Source organism: Camarhynchus parvulus, chromosome 3 (assembly GCF_901933205.1).
Source record: "Camarhynchus parvulus chromosome 3, STF_HiC, whole genome shotgun sequence".
Classification (NCBI taxonomy): Eukaryota; Metazoa; Chordata; class Aves; order Passeriformes; family Thraupidae; genus Camarhynchus; species Camarhynchus parvulus.
The window spans coordinates 55318328-55337226 of record NC_044573.1 but is presented as its reverse complement, the minus strand read 5'-3'; the positions used below and the strand labels follow the sequence as shown (position 1 = coordinate 55337226).

The window sequence follows — 18899 nt, the reverse complement described above, 5'->3', positions numbered from 1 at the left end:
GCAAAGGAGCAAATATTTCAGTGTGGAAGAACAGAAGTGGTTTTTGTATGGTTTTGTTTATGAGGGACAAAATCCATGGGGCTTTTAAGGAGCATCTCTTGAGGTTGCGTGTGGATGCCTTGTGGGAAGCTGCATCCGGGACGGCATTACAACAGCGGGAACTGAAGCGGCCGGCTGGTCCGAAAGCGGCAGCCGGCGCCTGTTCCCTTCGGGGCAGAGGGCGATGAAGGCTCGGAGCGGCAGTTCCGAGACGGACCCCGAGAGGCGCCACGCGTGTGCCGGCCAGCGGTGGGAAGAGCCCGGCGGCCGGGGGGCGGTCCCGGGCGGGGCCCGGCGCTGTCCGGGACGGGGGGGAGCGGCCGTGGGGCTCGGCGGAGAGCCCAGCCCTCCGACCGGCAGACTTCCATCAGGCAGGCTCTCCGTCGGTCGTCCGTCCGTGCGTCCGTCCAGCCAGCCGGGTGCCAGGGGCTGGAAGCGCCGCTGCCGCTTCCCTCTCGCTGCCGTCGGCTGGGAGGAACCTCGGAGCGGGAGAGGGAGTTGGTGGTGTCGGTGTGGCTTCAGCCATGCTGGGGACAGTGACGATGGCGGGTAAGGCGGTGTGGCACTGCCGGCGCACGCGGTTTGCTCCTGGGCTCGGCAGCGCCTGGGCTGTGCGGGCGGCAGCAGCATCCCCATCCCGGGGCTGCAGCGGGGCGCCGAGCCCCAGCGTTACCGACTCTGGAATTCCTGGCAGGGCGTTAGGAGTTCAAAGGTCTGCCTTAAGTGTCTTTATCTCAGTGAGAACCGCTTCCAAGCGAAGTCTGCTGAAACTTCAGGAAGTGTCATATCGCCTCAGTGGGACGTACGATGCGGTACCTGTGATACGAGGCTTTCTGAATGTGGAGGTGCTAACGGGGTGTTTTTCTGCGGGACGGGGCTATGACCTGGTATCTGAAATGGGGGAATGGAAAGAAAAGGTGGTTACCACACTGATGGTGCTATTTTACATCAGTCAAGAAATAAGGCAGTAAAATACCGTAAGAGCTAAATTTGGTGAAATTGGAGGGAATATGGAAGTTAGCATCGTTTATATGTTGTAAAAATATTTGCATGAGAGAAATGAAGCTGTTGCTCTATTGCTGTTTTATCTTAACAAAGCAAAATTCAGAAGGGATTAGCACCGTGGCAAGGGTGTGTGTGTGTGTGTGTGTATGGGGGGCAGCGGGATTCCAGGCTTCAGTACCAAAAACTCGATGCTCCTGTGTGCTGAACTCCACACATCTTACTTAAGGAATTAGCACACAAGCCACTGAAGCTGAGAGCTAATACTGTAAACTGATTGGACTTGCTGAAAAGATGAGTTTTGGAGGAGCAAAGAATTAAAAGAAAAAACATAACGTTTTTTCAAAAAACTTACGTCTTTCTCTGGGAGACAAAGTGCTGTTGTTAAATTTAAATAAACAAACCCCGGGTTTTTTATGTTTTTTTCCTTAAAGATAGCTAATTTGCATCGGAATTTTTCTCAGATTGATGAAATATGGCTCTAGCTATCTAGGAAATCTTTATTTCATTATAGTAATAATTACTCTCTTGTATATTGTTTGCTAGAGCCAGTGAATGAATTCAACAAATAGGGGGAGTTTATTCATGCAAAATACTCTAACTTTACAATACATGTGGACAACAAAGCCTGTGGAAGTGCGGCTCCATTTGGAGCGGGCCCTGGGGAAGACTGTACGTGATTTGAATCAGTGAGTAGTGGAGGAGATATCCTACTGCTGTTTACAATAGGGTTTTCATTAAACTCGATGCTTAATGAGCTTATCACATGCTGAGTCTTTTTCCTCAAGGGTTCTCTATTTTTTTTATTTCCTTTTATTGTTAGCAATTAAAGGTTAAACTGTTTTTCAAAAGCAATGTCTTTTATAGGCTTGCACAGTTTTGATTGTTTGAGGTTTTCCTTATTTAATAATTCCTGTGGAAGAACCTTAAATTTTCACTGCAGCACATCTGCTTCTGTAGTACATTTCCCAAGAACTGCATTTAGCTTGTGGTATGTGTTACCGTTTCTTGGAAGGGACAGAGAACTTCTGCTTATTGGTATGCAGGAGTATATTAAGCTGTCATGTGTCTAATTAGTGCAGATGCAGCTTCATCTCCTTTGTGGTGAGTTTGTGATGTTTACATTAGTCTTTATGTGGTCGTTTTGATAAAGAAAAAATTTCAATCTGCTTTTCATTGTTCATTAATCATTAGGGGTTCTCAAAAATGTCCCAGGGTTTACTGGCCTGTATTGCTTATCCCATCCTTGTTGCTAATGGAGCCATGAATTTTTTTTCCCCTTAAAGACCCAAGTGCTAGAGTTGTGTCTATCTTACGCTTGGTGAATAAATTTTATTTTAAGAAGCAGAACCAAGTCACTGAATGTGTAATGTGGACAGCATGTCTAACCATGAAATTTCATAAATATTTGTAACATGCTGGTTTGGTTCCCAAGCAGAACAGCTGTGCTGGTCCGAGAGCAGTTTATTATTGTGAGCGTATTTAATGAAGAATTTTTAACTACAGCAACTATATCTAAGCCATAGCTAGTGACACTTCTGGCTTTAAAAGGCTTCTGTTTGTTTTTAAAGAACTACAGTGTTTTCTGGTTTTTAGGGCTGTTCCTTGAAACACTGAAATGAAAAAAGAAATATCTTTATCTTGAATAAATGAAATACATAACTTTTCCTGCTGGAATTTGAGAAGCTGGGCTCAGAATTGGAATTTGAGAAGCTCTGGGTTGGAGCAGACAAGTACAGCTAAATCAAAATCTTCTAAAAATAAAGATTTTTTTGGGAATGTTAGAATGCTACAGTATCATAGTCAAAATGATTGTGTGTTTGGGGGTTTTGTTTGTTTGTTTGTTCAGTTACTTTTCTATGATGTCGTTTTCTGGGGATGCTGCTTTTGCTTTCTAAAGGAGCTCTAAGCCCTGAAAAATAATAGGTATTTTGCAGCTTGTTCCTTTTTTCTGATTTTAAAAATGATCGTGAATATATGTGAGATTTTAAAACCTAACTGTTCAGTTGCCACCAAAGTACCAGAGAACTGAAGACTACGTAGTACTTGTTTCAAAAGCTTTGAAATAACAACATGGTTGAAAAGTGCATGAATTGCATGGATGCACAGTGAGATTTAGCATGCAGAAATCTCTGTAAATCCTCCCTCATTCTTTAATTAATCTGAAAGAACTTGTTCCCTGCAATGAACGTGGAAAGTCAGTCCTTGGAAAATTGAGTGAATAGAAGGGAGAAGGGCATAGTATGTGCTTTCTATGGAAGAATTATTTGTACATTGAAGTGGAATTAAATAATGGTGTGTGGCGGGCAAAGGAAGGAAGAATTTGTGAAAAATACATTGTTAAGAAGCAGCAATGTCACATTTGTAGTTTAAAAAAATTGAATTGTTAGAAGGATAAAACATAATTATATTTCTGCGTTATTTTTTTACTGTGAAGTGAGTAGTGTGTTTCATTTATTAAACCAAACCTTCTGAAACTTGTAATTAAAATAATCGAATTTGTGGTATAATGCCCAGTTTGTACACTCTGCAGTGGAAACTTAAAAGCACAGATTGGTTTTCTTTTTTTTTTTTTTTTTTTTTAATGCTAAAGTGCTCAATTTCACAAATAATTCCAAATAGCTACTTTATTCTAAATAAATCTGTTCAGGGTAGGTTTTTCACAGATACTGTAATTTTGGGCTGTGTCTTGGTTTTTAATTACTTGTATCAATTTTTATCCTTTCTTTATATTGTTATTAATGTTTCTAATGATAATTAGAAGAATTGTGCAGTTAAGAGAAAACAGCATTTGACAAATACAGTCTTGATTCAGATTTTTTTGATGGCCTTCTGATTGTGTCATATGAGTTTTAGAGCAGCAGCTGGTGGTTTGTTTGTGGCTTTTTTACAAGTTGTATTTGTAGCAAATCTAGACACAACAAAGTCAAATTGTTGTAACATACATCTCAGGGCTGCAGCATTTGCTTTTGCTCATGCAAACCTAGTGAGAGAGTTTGTATGTGACCAGCAGCACGATTTGGCCCTAAACACTGAATAAATGAAAACAGTACAAAGTCCTCTGGAGCCTTGCAGTGGCCAGAGGAGTTTGCGAGGTGGGCGCTGGGTGTGTGTCGCATCCATCTGAGAGATTGAGAATGTAGGGAATTCATGGAAAAAATCCAGCGCCGTGCTGCAAATCCTTAGGGGGAAAAGTCAACCAACTCCAGATGTTGACATGGTTGACTTCAAGCCCACAGAGTGCTGTGGATTTAACTCTTGCAGTCACCGTGCTTTTTTTTAACTCTTCGTCAGCTGCCAGGGGAGAAACACATTTTCACTTCTGGAGAGAGATGAGAGCTGGGTGCAGTTAAGTTGCACTGCCAGCCATGTCTGTCAGTCTAGAAAAAGAAGAGTTTAATTACTCATTTTATTTTTAATGGGATGAGACAGGAGTTCAGTCATCCTGAAAATATTAATTCTCCAACACCTGATCAGCATGCTCCTAATAAAATAGAAATAAATTCTTACAGTGGGCTAAGTACCTATGAAATTGTGAAATGAAGCACCTTTGAGTCCTCAGGACTGTCAGTTTTGAAAGTTTCTTTCAGAATAAAAGTTACAGTTATTAAAACACGAGCAGCGCGTTGATTCACTTAAAAATATTTGAAAGGTTAACTGGTATGTAAGCAGTTAAAATAGAATTTCAGTGTTGGTCCTTAGCCACAGTGGATTTTAAAAGCTAAGTGTATCAATTTTATGATATCACCCCTGATCTTTATCACCTCCTCTAGGTATATTTTTGTTGTATTCTATTCCTTGCCTAGCACATAGCTAGTAAAGTACAGCCCTGCTCAGGAGGGACCTAAGGAAATGTTGTTCATATCAGTATTTTGCTTTATTTGTTTTGTTTTGTTTTCTGGTAGCGTTTGGATGAGCCTGTCTGGTGTTTCTTAAAGGTGCTTTCAAAACCACTGAATTAATTCAGAAAGTGCTGGTTGTCTTGCCAGAATACCTGTGGTAGTGACATACTACAGAACTCTGACCAGCAATGCCTTGTGTAAGTAACTTCCAAACCTTTCTGCATTCAGAATTGCCCTCACAGTGTTTGGGCACTGAAGTATCATTAGTAAAAACATGACTGTAGAATTTGACTGCTAAATATAAAGTTCCGGGTGTTTACGTTGTGACAGTACAGCTTGGATATTCATGGCACTGGAGCTTTGTCACACAACAGTGGCAGCCTCCTGGCAACATGCAGGCGTATTTCCTGAATGGCACATCTTTCCTCAAACGCTGAGGAATGGCATCAGAAATTCAGTTTTAAAGAATCTTCCAGGGTTTTAAAATGTTAGAGAGGGAGACAAAGTAGAGACTGGGTGCAACAGCAGCAGGTCACTTAACAGCTGACACGGGAATGTTATCTTGGGGATGAAATACCTCCTGGACAGGTTAAATCCTTTGGTGGAATTGAAGGGGTAGTGCTTGGGCTAGGTCTCTTTAAGTATATCATTGTGCACCGCGAGGGAGAGATGGAAATGTGATGTGTTGTACAATAGCTGTGACTTTTCAGACTGGTATTAGTAAGTGTGTTCAGTCAGTCAATATTTCTGTTAGTTTTTCCTTTTGCACTGTGTTTAGTGAAGTATTGCAAGGTAGTGTGTCTGCTGGATGGACTCACAAGGAAGACCTAATTACTGTCAGCTTGACTTAACAGTTCTGAAAGCTTATCACTGCCTCTAAACTCAGTGTTCTCTATTTTTATGATTGCATTTCCTATCGTGATGCATACCCATGCCTGCAGATTTTATAATAGTCACTGCTCTTTTCACTTGCAAAACATTTTACAGAGACATGGTCTTTATCTTAGCGTGTTATAAATGCCTCATTTTATAAACAGAATAAGCAAAAACCCTTTGAATGCTTATCTTAAATATGAAGAGATGCCTCTATATACTGGTTTTACATCTTATCTCTCTTTGGAAATGGAATGCCTCATTTATTCATATTCTTTATCATTCCATGCTTACAGTAATTCCATTTATCTATAATACCTGAAACTCATCTTAAACACTGAATTTACGCTAAACACCTGTTCTGGTTTGGGACAGAATTGGAAGGAAATTTGGAAGGAAACTTACAAAGGGATGTTTTCTTAAAAGAATTAGGAAAAATTTAGGAATAAATAAAAAAAGAAATGTCACCTTTTTACAATTTTTTTCAAACGTCAGTGTTTTTTCAATGTTTGAAGGGCATGAGTTCCCAGGGAATGTTTGCAAAAGGAAAGGTGAGCCCCTAGAAATCCATGTCTTTGGCTGCTCAGCCAAGTGCCCTTCTGACTTCTCCACTCCCTTCTGCCTTCCTGCACTTCTGGTCATTCTCACTTAGACCCAGAATTCCCCACTTGCTCTCAACCCTGTATTTCAGTCTACCTTTATCTAACTCATGTCAGATGGAGATTTTCGTGTGTCTAAGAATAAGCAAGTTGCATTAATGCAGGGCTGGGACAAACAGAAAGACTCTAGACCTTGTTTCCAGCAGAGATGCTAAGAGGCCTGGCTTATGAGGAAATTTTTCTTCAATGTTAAATAAAGCATTTAGCTTCATAGCTGGTTAAGCCAAAGAATAATTTTTAGTGTAAACAAGCTTAAGAATATATTAAAGTACCTGTTACTAAATAATTATAAAATATATGATGTTTTGAAGATAGTCTCTGAAGAAGTGCCTCTAGCTTTGTGAATTCCTGTTAATGAGCCTTTAACAGTTTTCTGTTAAATTACTTTATTTTATGGAAATGACAAGGACTTTATTTCCAGACCTAGGAATAAACGAACACGGACACAAGAGTAGTTCCTTGACTTTTATGTTGAGACTATACAACGACAAACTAAATAAACAAAGTGTAGTTTTTGATTGATAACTTATTTTGCTTGTGGATTGTACTGGTGTTTGCAAGAGGTATATTACCAATGGACTAAAAATTCTGGCTTCTTCATAATGTCTCTTTTGTCTTATTCTTTGCCCTCACAAGTGGCTCAGTTCAAACATCTCTGGTCTGAAATGTTCAGGGAGTTGGCATGTTAGCAGAGGTCAGGCTTTTAATTGAATTAGGAGTTAACAATTGAGGTAAATAATATTGCACTGTTAGATAAAGGAAAAACAAAAAGCTTTGCTTATGTTGACTTGGAAACAACAACCAGTAGGCTGCTGATAGTAAAACATAATTTGCCCTCTACATAGCAGTTAGAAGCCATTATCCTTGTAGATTTTGTTTTGCTTATTGTGTAGTTAGTTGCAGCCTTACCTGGACTGCATTGTCTGTGCCTCTGAAGAAGCAGCCCTTGAAAAGGGAGAGCCAGGCAAGAGGCGGTGAGGGACTTCTGGAGATCAGGTGTTCCAGCAAAGTAAGGCCAGCTGCAGAGTCAGAGACAATTTCAAGGTGGTTCAAATAAAAACCAAATCACTTCGGGGAAGTTGATGATCATGTGCTTTGTAAAGCTGTCTCCTCCTGCTTCTGAACATTGAAGTAGCACATGTACAGCTTAAAAGAAAGGGACCATGTCTTCTTTTAGGGTGTTGCTGTTCAACATTGAATATTTTAAAATAATTTTATTTTTTCTTTCGTATTGGCACTCTTAACAGGTTTGGTCAGAGAGAAGAGTATGTTCCTTTGTGGCCTTGCACTTTTGCCTGTTGCACAAAATCTAGGGTCGAGGAGAATATTAAGCTGAAATCCTGACAGCATCCAAGCCCAAGAATCTTTTGGTGTCTTGAATATGCCATAGATGTAATTTACAATGCCAGTCTGTGAGCTTGAGTTGGTCAGAGGAGCAATAATACTTAAATTGTCCTGGCAAGGCTGAGAGGGGGGTTGCCAGTGACCTTGAAGGAAAAACGCAAACTTTCCTCAAAGAAAAGATAATGCAAGCAGACATGTGAGCAGTGGGGGATTTTACCTTCTTGCATTGTAGCAACCTCATTCATTCTAAACAACATGGAATTGCTGTAGATGGTGATGCTATGTATGTATTGAATACATATATATATTGTATAGAGAATTCCAAAGATTTGTGGTCTTCAAAGCAATACATTGTCACCTGTTTTGTAGGGGTTACGAGTTTTCAGAAAAACAGGTGTTTTCCCATGGGCGATTTCACATCTTACTATTCTTTTGGGACAGAGCTGTAAAATAAGCTTTCTTTTCTTTTCATCATTTAAGGCCAACAGGCTTTTTTTGAGTTTTGTTTTGCTTTGTTTGTTTGCAGGGTTTTTTTTTGTTTGTTGGGTTTCCTCAGATATGTCTGTCTGCATGGAAATATTTATTGAGCTTTGCTTCAGGAATAATTGCATATATTATTCGGTATAGTCTGCGATTTTTTTTTTAACCTAAGTTTGCCTTAAAGTAAAAAAAAAACCACAAACCACACAAAAAGAACTGCAAAATCAGGGTATAGAGGGTATAGAATAAGAGAATATAAGCTTGAAAGGTGCATTTGCAAATAAACTGTGGAAAGAATTGTAGAATTATACAAAGAAGGAAAATAATTATAATAGGCATAGAACAGAAACAAATTCTTAAAAATGTACTAGATAGAATCTAGCATATAGAAAAGGTATGCAGATAGTAATAGAATGTATGTTTATGAAAATCAGTAATAATGAAAAAATATATAAAGGTATAAGATAACATTAAATTTAGAAGGAAATTAACTGGGGTTTTGTTGTTGTTTAAACAGTCGGACAAACAGAACATTCCAGTGTAGCTGTGAAGGATGACACTGAAACTGTGGAGACAAATCCATCTGACTCAGGCACCACGGACGGTGTAGATGCTGAGAAGGAGGATGCTCATTCAATTAAGCAGTTACCAGCTTTGGAAGAAGTTGCAGAAGACCAGGTGGCAGAGCCACAGTCTTATGATCTGGGTTTTAAAAAGGTTTTTAAATTTGTTGGATTCAGATTCACAGTGAAGAAGGAAAAGACAGGAAAATCAGAACCAGTTCAGCTGCTTACTGTGAAAAAGGAAACAAAGGTCCCTGAAGGAGCTGATGATGAAAAAGAAGTTGCCTCAGAAGAAACAGCAGTGCCTGAGGATGTACTCTCTGCAGAAGACAATACCAAAGATACACTGAAAAATGAAAAAACAGAAGATGAGTCTCCTAAAATACCAGAAGCAACTGAGATTTGTTCTCAGCCAGTTGCCTTAGCCACTGAAACTGCATCACCATTAAGAAAACTTTTTACTCAAGGATGGACTGGATTTAGAAAAAAGAAAAGTTTTAGGAAGCCTAAAGAAGATGAACAACAGTCTCCTGTGAAAGAAGAGGAGATAGAAAAAGAGGAGACAACATTAACAACTGAAATCAGTGAAAAGGAGGAGAAACCTGAGTCTGAGAAGCAAGATGAAGAGAGAAATGTGACAGCAGTAACTGTTGAAGCGAATGAAAAGGAGCAAACTGAAGGTGAAATGCAGGAGTCAGAAAAGACTCTGGCAGCCACAGGAGTAGAAGGAAGTGAAAAGAAAGAGGTAGTCAAGCATGATGAGGAGGGACAAAAAGAGGACCCAGCAGCTGTAAAAGAAAGTGCAGAGGAAAAAAAAGATGATCAAGAAAGGAAACTGGTGGAAGTCCCAGAAAATCTTGGTAAAGAGGAAGAAAAAACTGAGGAAGGAGGGAAAGAAGGTGAGGTGACGGAGAAACCACTAAAAACAAAGTCAGTGGTACCTCTTGTCACTGACAGTGTGAACGGAGAATTGACAACATCCTCAGAAGGCCTACCTGTGGGAGAAAAACTGGAGTCAATGGAAAAGTGTGGAAGAGATGACAGAACTGAAATAGCCTCTGAAGAGACGTGTGAAACAGGATCTGTGGCAATGGAAATTTCTAGTGATCAGCTTAGAAAAACTGAAGGAAAAGAAGGAAGTAAACATGCTCTACTTGGGAAAGAGACATTAGATGAAAAAACAGAGGAAGCAGAATTAAAAATGTCACCCACAGCAGAAGATGTTGCACAGGGAGAAGCTCTGGATAGAACCACAGAGAAGAAAGAAAGCAAAGAACATGAAACAAAGTCAACTCTACTCTCTTCTACTTCTGAACAATCCGCTGACACAGAGGATAATCAACAGTCAGTCAAACCCACTGATGAAGGACTACAGGGAAAACCTGGCACAGATACAACTGATACTGTCAAACCCACTGAAACAACCATGGAAGTAACTTCTGAAGAGGCAGCTGGAAAGAGGCCTCCAGAAGGTATCACAAATGAAGCAGAACTCCTGTCTTCTCAAGAAAAGACTAAATTACAAGGTAGCCCTTTAAAGAAACTCTTTACAGGTACTGGATTGAAAAAACTGTCTGGAAAGAAGCAAAAAGGTAAAAGAGAAGAATCTAAGTTAGGGGAACAGGGTGAACCAATTCAGCACTTATCAGATTCCCCAGATAGCCCAGAGGAACAAAAGGGGGAGAGTTCTGCTTCTTCTCCTGAGGAGATGAATGAAATTCCCACTTTGGAAAAATCCGCAGATGGAATGCAGGTCACTGAAAGTGAAGACGCCACAATTACAGATGTGGAGCGAAAAAGAGAAATTGTTACACCTTGGGCATCATTTAAAAAGATGGTGACTCCCAAGAAACGTGTCAGAAGGCCTTCTGAAAGTGATAAAGAAGAAGAAATTGATAAGACAAAGAATGTTGCAGTATCTGCAACTGAAAATGTTGCTGATGAAAATCAGGGAGAAATACAAGAAAATGGGATTGACCAGAAACCAGAGAAAATTACAGAAGAGCCCAAAAGAAAAGTTGATACTTCTGTCTCCTGGGAAACTTTTATATGTGTAGGTTCTTCAAAGAAAAGAGCCAGGAAGTCATCATCATCTGATGAAGAAAGCCAAAAAGTAGAAGAGTCTGGACAGAGCAAAGAAACAGCCACAGATGCAGTTCTTACTAGCTCTCAGGAGAGTGACCAAGGACAAGGGAATTCTTCCCCAGAACAAGCTGGAAGTCCATCTGAAAGTGAAGGTATTTCAACATGGGAATCGTTTAAAAGGTTAGTTACTCCAAGAAGGAGATCCAAAACCAGAATGGAGGAGAGAAGTGAAGACTCTGTTGTGGGATCTAGCCTGGAGCATTCAACATCGGATGGTGAGCCTGGAAAAGATGAATCGTGGGTTCCATTTAGAAAACTGATGCCTGGGCGCAGGAAGAAAAAGTCAGATGGAAAGCCAGAACCAGCTCATCTTAAACAAGCAAGAGAAGACATGGCAGAAACAGCTGAGGAAGATTCTGATGTTCCAGCTGTTGTTCCTTTATCTGAATATGAAGCAGCAGAACAGGAGAAAATGGAAGCTCAACGAGCGAAAGATGCTGAAGCGATGAGAGAACAAACCTCAGAGGAAGAGAGAGCCGAAAAGGAGACCCTAAGGACGGGGCAAGGATCTGAAGGGCTGATACATGCAGCTGCTGTTACCACTGTGGAAGAAGAAAGGGCAATGAGCAGCATTGAGGAAAGGTCACCATCATGGATATCTGCTGCTCTGACAGAGTGCATTGAGCAGGTGAGAGAAGAGGAAGAGAAAGAAATTCAGAAAACAGCTGAACCAGGTGTTACTGTGGAGGATGCAGTGGTAGCTGCTGAGACAGTGCCAGAGACTAGAAAGGATGTAAGTGATGACACCACAGCAAGTGAGCTGGAGCTAACCTCCGAAGCTGTGACTGCTCTGGAGACAGCAGAAGCTTCCTGTGCTGAAGAAACCATGGAAGTGTCCCTTGCTGAGGAGACAACTGAGATGGTTTCTGCTGTTTCACAGTTAGAAACCCCAGATACTACAGAGGAAGCTACACCAGTTCAAGAAGTAGAGGCCACAGAACAAAATTTGAAAGAATTGGACAAACAGACACAAAAAGTTCTTCATGAAGTTGCTGAAAGAGTAAAATCAGATGTAACACAGCCTGTTAGTGAAAGAGCTGTGACAGAAACTATAATTACAACAGTACAGGGACCTGAGTCAGAAGCGAAAGGTGCTGCTAAAGATGGGGATGTTGTCGGCCAGGAGACCGTTCTGCTTGAACAGTCATTGGAAAAAGAACACAAAGAGGATGGCCCCCAGCCCCGGCAAAGTGCAGGGAGCATTCAGGGCCAAAACAGACTTGAAGAGAGTGTATTACCTGAAAGTTCAGAGAAAAGTGAAATACCTTCTGCGATGGAAGAAAGCACAGATGGATGTCAAGGACATGTAGAAGACCATAAAGAAGTAAATGAAGTGCAGATGACAACAGAGGAAACTTTATCACATGACAAAGAGTTTCACAGCATCAAAGCCATCACTCCCAAGGAAGAGCTGCTTGCAAACCAGGAGCCTTCAGAGCAAGAGAAACTGCCCATTACAGAGTTGACACTGGATGAGACAAGAGATGAATGTGCTCCAGAAGGAAAGCCTGCAGTAAGTATTGCATATAACACAAAGGTTCATTTGTCAAAGTAAAAGTCAGCAAGTGTTAGGTACTATACCTTGTTTAGAACCAGGTTATGGGTATATTACTGTCAAGGACCTTCCTTGTGCTGCCTGAGGCAACTGAAGTTCATTTCCAGTGAGAGATACACAGATATCTAGAAGCAGCAGGCACTGCAGCTTGTGTTCAGAGTGAGGTGGATGCAATAATGGAGTGGGAGATAGTGTGCATAGATGCAGAGGTACTGAAATGATTGTCATTAGGGCTCCTGCACTGCACAAAGTGACTGAAGATACTATGTGAACACCTGAGATACAGATGTAATCCATGTGACACCATACACATTGGATGGTATCTTCATTTGTGGGCAGAAGTACAGGTGAAGCTGAGGTGCCTCTGCAAAGGGAGGACATGGAAACAACACCACTATCTCCAGCTTTAAATGCTGTAGTTGCTGTGGCTGGCACATTCCTACCTTCTTCCCTACCTCCTCATCTTCTGGCTTAGTCTTTGTTTCAAGTGCTGCCAGCTGTCCCTTCCTTTAGTTAATTTTAGGTTGCCCTTTGTTTAATGAGCTACATGTCCTCAGAAATGACTCAAGCTGGGATCTTGTTGAGGTGCTAATCCCCATGTCATCACCGTGTGCTCTTCCCATAACACTTGTCCTTTTGGGTTTTGCGGGTTTTCACCTAGAACATTGCTGGTCACTCACTGCTTGTACCCTTTTTCACAGATCTGTTGCAATTCTTCACAGGTTCAGGACAAGACAGGGGATGAAACCTCATCCTTGGGGCTTACAGCTGAAAAGCTTGAAGGAGAGGGCAGAACACTCACTGTGGGATCAGAGTGCACAGAAGCAGTTGTCACTGTTAAAACTGAGAAACAAGATGGAATTCCTGACTCAGAAGAGCAAGTTTGTACTAAAGGAGTTCCTAGCAGGACACCTGCCCGGAGAGGGGAAGATGATGCTGTGCACAATGGAGTAAAAAGCACAGAAGTTAGTGTTCCTGAGGTTCTACTGCAGAGCAAGGAAAAAGCCTCTGCCCTTCCTTCAAAAACAGTTGGCTCAGAAGCAGCTGCAGATGCTGAGCAGAGCATGAGCAGTGGGTGTGACAGGGACATTGCAGCAAAAGATTCTGTGCCTGTCACAGGGCCACAATGTAGAGACAAAACAACTGAAACCCCCTGCAAGAGTGATGAAGTGGAAGGTGCTGTGCTCAAATCTGAAACACAGTTGGAGAGCACTTCCATTGTTGGTGAGGCTCCTGTGCAGATTAAAGCAGATGGGACATCTAATTTATCATCAGCATGCCCAGAGATTGTGGAAAATGGAAGTGCTGTTATCACTGATAAAAGTCCTAAGAAATGTGAAACACCCAGCAGTTTGGCTGGAGAAGAGACTGTGGGAAAAGGACAAGAACTTGTAGAAACCTTGAACTGTCAAGGTTTCCAGAAAGAAGATAAGAAAAATGAGCAATTGCTGGATGGAGCCAAAGAAGTATTTGAATATGGAAAAGAGGAAGCTGTGAGACATGGTGAATGTTCAACTGCTGTCCAGCAAGAGGAGGGCTCTGACTCAGCCTTTTCACAGGCTGAAGGCCTGGGGGCTCTGAAAACACCTGTGGCTTTAGCAGCTGCAGCAGGTGGAGAGCATGTCGTGGCAGAAACTGCGACATGCACAGATGTGACAGCCAAAACTGTACACTTGGCAACCACACCAGAGCAAATGGCTTCTGAAGAGGTCCCAGTTTCTAACACTGACTGTTCAGGCTGTGGAACTGCAGAGCTTGGTAGTGTGAAGGCATCCAAGCCTGGAGTAACTTGTGCTTCCATGAATGGAGTATCAGAGGAGCAAGAGTGGCCCCAGAGCACAGGGCAGGCTGAACACAATGGCATTCCTTCCAGTCCCAGTCTTTCTTCCAGCCCCCCAGAATTTCAGAAGCATGTTATTCAGTCTGTGGTCATAGAGTCCCAGAGCACAAAAATTGTATTGAATGCCATCCAGTCAGCTGTTCACAAACTTGCAGAAACAGAAGAGTCGTCTGCCCTTGAGTCAGAGGAGAGCATTAAGTCCGTAGGGAAAAGCCCATCAGATATAATTGTACCTGAACTTCTGGGAAGTACACAGGCAGATCAACAGCTTCCAGTAAAAGAGGAAGAGATACGAAGTAAGCAACAAGAGCTCAAGCAAACAGGAACAGTGAAAACTGCTACCTTAACTGAGTCTGCAGAAATTCATGCAACTGTGGAAAAAACAAAGGACCTGCCTTTAATTTCTGAGATGCTGAAAGATGGGCAAAGTCAGAATTCTTTAACAGTCGTCACAAGCCCTGAAGAAATTTCAAGGGGAAGTGTGAGACTTCAGAAATCAACCCTAGAACAAAATACTTCAGAAGATTCAACCAAAGACACCCTAGACATACACACACCAAAATTAAAGGAAAAAGAGGTTGGGTACATTATGGAAATCTCAGACCAACATACAGGACAGCAAACATGCAGAGAAAGTGAAGAACAACCACATCATCCACCAGTGGAAGATGGGAAAACACAAATGTGGGAGGATGACAGTTGTCAAGAAGGAGCATCTTGTGATAGACAAAGTCAGAATTCGGTGGCTCTGACGCCTTGAATGTAAGTAGCATTTTTACCTAGTAATTTATTTATTTTTCTAAGATGGTTGTGAGGATCTCTAAGCTGTTCTGTCTAATGTGGTGTGGTTGTTCGTTTTGTTTTTAATTATTTTGCTGAAGGGCTGCCCTCACTTCAGTGGCTTTGGACTTGGCCTGTATTTTGGTGTGGTATTTCTGGGAGGTAGTAAATGTATTTTTCAGTTTTTCTAGGTAGGAACTCACATGACACATTTAATGTATTCAATTCAATGTGCAAACACACTCTCTAACAAAGCTCTTTTTAAAATCCTAACGGATGTGAGTATTGCCTTCCATGGTAAACCTGGAGTGCCTCACGTACAAAGCTCTTTGCACTTCAGAGGAATTTGAATCAGAAATTACAAGTACAGTCTCTCCCTAGGATATATACTGCACTTGCTTCACTAAGTCATAAGACCTTTATCTCTGAGAACTGCTTGGGAAAATAATGTATTCTTGAGAAAGTAAGCAGTCATTACTAAAGCTTTTTTACTGTCATCTTTTTTTCAGGTGTGCTAAGCATCCATGTGGCATGTGGAGAGATGCTAGTCCTAGAGAACAACTGACAATCCTGCCACAGAACCAGGAGCTTTATTCACTACCCTTTATTCTTGGATGTTAACATCTGTTCTTTTGAAGACCTCGCCTTGAGATTGTTGTTAAAAAACAATGCCTTTAGTATTGGCTGTGTCCATACCTGTGTTCCATGAAGGTTATTTGTCTCTGCCCAAAATAATCCATTAAGACTGGAGCTGCACCACTCAGTGACTGGGCAGACCACTAGAATTTTTGCCATGGTTATTACTGTCCCCTCATTTAATGTGTGTCCTGACTGTCCAATCTCCTTGAATCCCTTCACTTGTCCCTGAGTCTCTCTCCCTTCTTTAGCAGTCTCCCTTACCCCTCACATCTTTCCTAGCTGCCTTGATCTGACCTGTGAATGGCTGTAGGTGCTACTCAGCTTGTGTGTGAGGGGGAGAGGAGTGCTGACTGATGAGAGCACATGAGACTTCTGGATACGTCTGTCAAACAGCAGGAACTGGATCACGCACAAATTGTTGAGCAAGGTGCTCAAGTTTGCTGCCTTTCAGTCCCATTCCAGTATCTCTGTCCGTCTTTCAGTTGTATTTGTGCAGGCCTGATTCAGTCAGAAATTATATCTACAGTGTAGCTTTGAAAGGAGATGGAAAATACCCTTCCTCTGTTGTTCCAGACTTCAGGTCTCAGGACTGGACTGTAATGTATTGAATATTTATATGTATGTCTTAAACCCAGTTCTGATTTTAATGTAGAGCAATGATACTTCTGTACTGTTTAGGCATTCCCTTAAATGAATATTGTAGAGTAGCCTGGAGAGGAAATTGATACTTATTGGAGCAGAAATTGATAACATGTAGTTTCCTATTTATTGTTCCAGGTTTTTCCCCTTGTAAAATCTCTCAAAAAATTCGGCTGTCTTGCTTTGAATATTTATATGTATATCCTAAACCCAGTTCTGATTTTAATGTAGAACTATGGTATTTCTAATGACAAAAGGAGAGCCCTGACCTGACCCACTGCTCACTTCTACTTGTAGCCCTCCCTGGTTTCTGAGAATCCTCCAGACACCACCACTTGTTCTTGTGCCACTTTGTATCTCACCCCTTTGATTCCAAGCTCTGCTAATTTTTGGTGACTGCCCCATCCAATGCAAAACCTTTCCCTGCCCTATAATGTCTTAACATCTTTCCTGCATACACACTTCTTTTCCAATCCCTGCCTGAACTGTTTTCCCACCTCACCATTTTTTTAAACTCTCCCCACTCCTGACAATTTTCTGTCTCTTCTGAGGCAGGAGTAGAAAAGAGGAAAAAAGGGACTTGGTAATGAGTTCTGCCTTGAATTTCAAAACGCTGATGAAATTTTTGGGGTCCTGAGGTCTTAAGAAGCTTCATGTAAGGTGGATTGGACTGACAGCATGTGAGACCAGAATGGGCAGGGTGATATAAAGATGCTTAGAAGCCCCAGGACTGAGAGTCCTGGGATGTGTGTCCCCAACAGGAATTGGTCCTCTCCTTTGTTGTTTACGTTAAAATCGAACAAGGGGTACAAGTCAGTACTTTCAGCTCTGATTTCCAAAGTGAAGGTTACAGATCACACGTTGTGAAACCAATGCCCATTAAGTTGAACAATAACTCACTCTCATACCTGTATAGTAATTTATTTTAAAATCAACTTTAGTGTACAAATGCTCTTATTACAGCAGGTGCTGGCCTCTCCTCGAGGCTGCACGTCCAGCAAGCGATGTGACTGATTGCACTGGTGTGATTGCACCATCTGGTGCTGCCCTGCATGGAAGCATCAAAAGATTTTTCCTTACCTCAGAGCGAATTATATAAATATTTAAAGCCAAACAATGTGGTTTCAAACAATCCAGTCTATCTCTGTCCATTGTTAGTGGCAGCTTTCCCCCTTAGCTTTGGGTGATTCCAAAAACCTCAGTTGGTTTCCACACGTTTAGATTGGCTTGCAAGGTAATGATGCTCTTAATAACACCTCACAAGTGCAAACTTGGCTGAATTTGTACAAATTGTATACCTATGTACCTTAAGCCATATTGCAATAACTGCAGCAGGTAAAACAAAATAACAAAAGCATGACCTGTGTAATCCTGATTCTTACGTTTGTAGCTCCAAAGCTGTTAATAATATGTAAAGTTACTTCTTGTCTGAACCTCATTTAAATAAAGCTAGCTTTACCACAATGTAAATTGTCTGTTGGTAGTAATTGAGCAGGCAAGGGCTTTTAACTTGCCTGTTTTCTCCATGAATCCAGGGCCTAGGTAAGCAATGCAACAAACCTAACTATAAAACAAATACAAAATCTTTTTATAACTGACAGCTAAAAATACCTGCTGCACCCAAAACCATGCTAATGGTGCAAGGAGCATGTCTCCAAAAAAAGACACTACTTTGTTCCAGTGTATTGCTTTGGCCTCTGAAACTCTCCTAGAGACTGTGACTTCTGGCTTGTGCTTAAAAGCTTGAAGCTTTCTCTAATCCAATGTATTGGGTTACTAAATTTGATTTTGTGTTTTTAAGGTAGATTTCATTGATTAAATAAAATGCAACTACAAATTTGTTCTAACTTGTGTATGTGGTGAGTTTTTTTTCACCTTGCTTAGTGTAAATTATTTTCTGATGGTTGCTCTGTTAGATTTGCTCCTTAGAATTCACATTCTGGTTTTGACGTGAATTACAGAAGCTAATTACAGAATTAAACTATGATTTGGCTCTAAGTTTCAATAAAATGTGCATATTTCAGAAGAAGTAAGAATAGGGTACTCCTGAAGACTGAAATACTTTAATTAAATTCAAGATAGAAAACAGCATGCTGTGAGCCAGAATGAAAAATTAGTAAATCATATGCCTTGCTGGTGTGACTTAAGTATAGAAAACTCCAATAAAGCAACAAGAAAACCTTTGTTATAGATTAGCAGATTGAGGGTCTTGGGCTCATAACTGGTATCTTTTAGGCTCCCCCACGTCTGCTTAGCGAGGGTATACTCATGACACCAGAAATCTGGGTGTGCCTGTTATTTATGTTAGCAAACCTTGAACTTCAGACATGAAGTTTTTCCAGCTGATTAGCAGTGTTTGTATCTCAAGACAGATCCACACCTGAAATAGTTTTGTAATAATTGGTGCCTTCCTAGCCTCAGCTAAAATGCTACATCCCATATTTGCAAACACCTAGTTGTTCTGATTGCAGCAAGTGCAGGGATATTGGAGCACTGCGT

General features: G+C 41.2%; 1 protein-coding gene across 1 annotated transcript; it reads left to right on the top strand.

Moving 5' to 3' along the window:
- The first annotated feature begins 332 nt into the window (after positions 1 to 332).
- On the top strand, positions 333 to 18240 carry AKAP12 (A-kinase anchoring protein 12). Its single transcript, XM_030946601.1, has 4 exons — positions 333 to 588; positions 8757 to 12460; positions 13225 to 15104; positions 15632 to 18240. The coding sequence occupies exons 1-3, from the start codon at positions 564 to 566 to the stop codon at positions 15100 to 15102; spliced, it is 5607 nt and encodes a 1868-aa protein (XP_030802461.1). The 5' UTR covers positions 333 to 563; the 3' UTR covers positions 15103 to 15104; positions 15632 to 18240.
- The last annotated feature ends 659 nt before the right edge of the window (positions 18241 to 18899 follow it).

Coding starts and splice junctions, on each gene's coding strand:
- AKAP12 (XM_030946601.1), top strand. CDS start 564: ATGCTGGGGACAGTGACGATGGCGG. Junction 589..8,756: donor GGGGACAGTGACGATGGCGG/GTAAGGCGGTGT, acceptor TTGTTTAAACAG/TCGGACAAACAGAACATTCC. Junction 12,461..13,224: donor CTCCAGAAGGAAAGCCTGCA/GTAAGTATTGCA, acceptor AATTCTTCACAG/GTTCAGGACAAGACAGGGGA.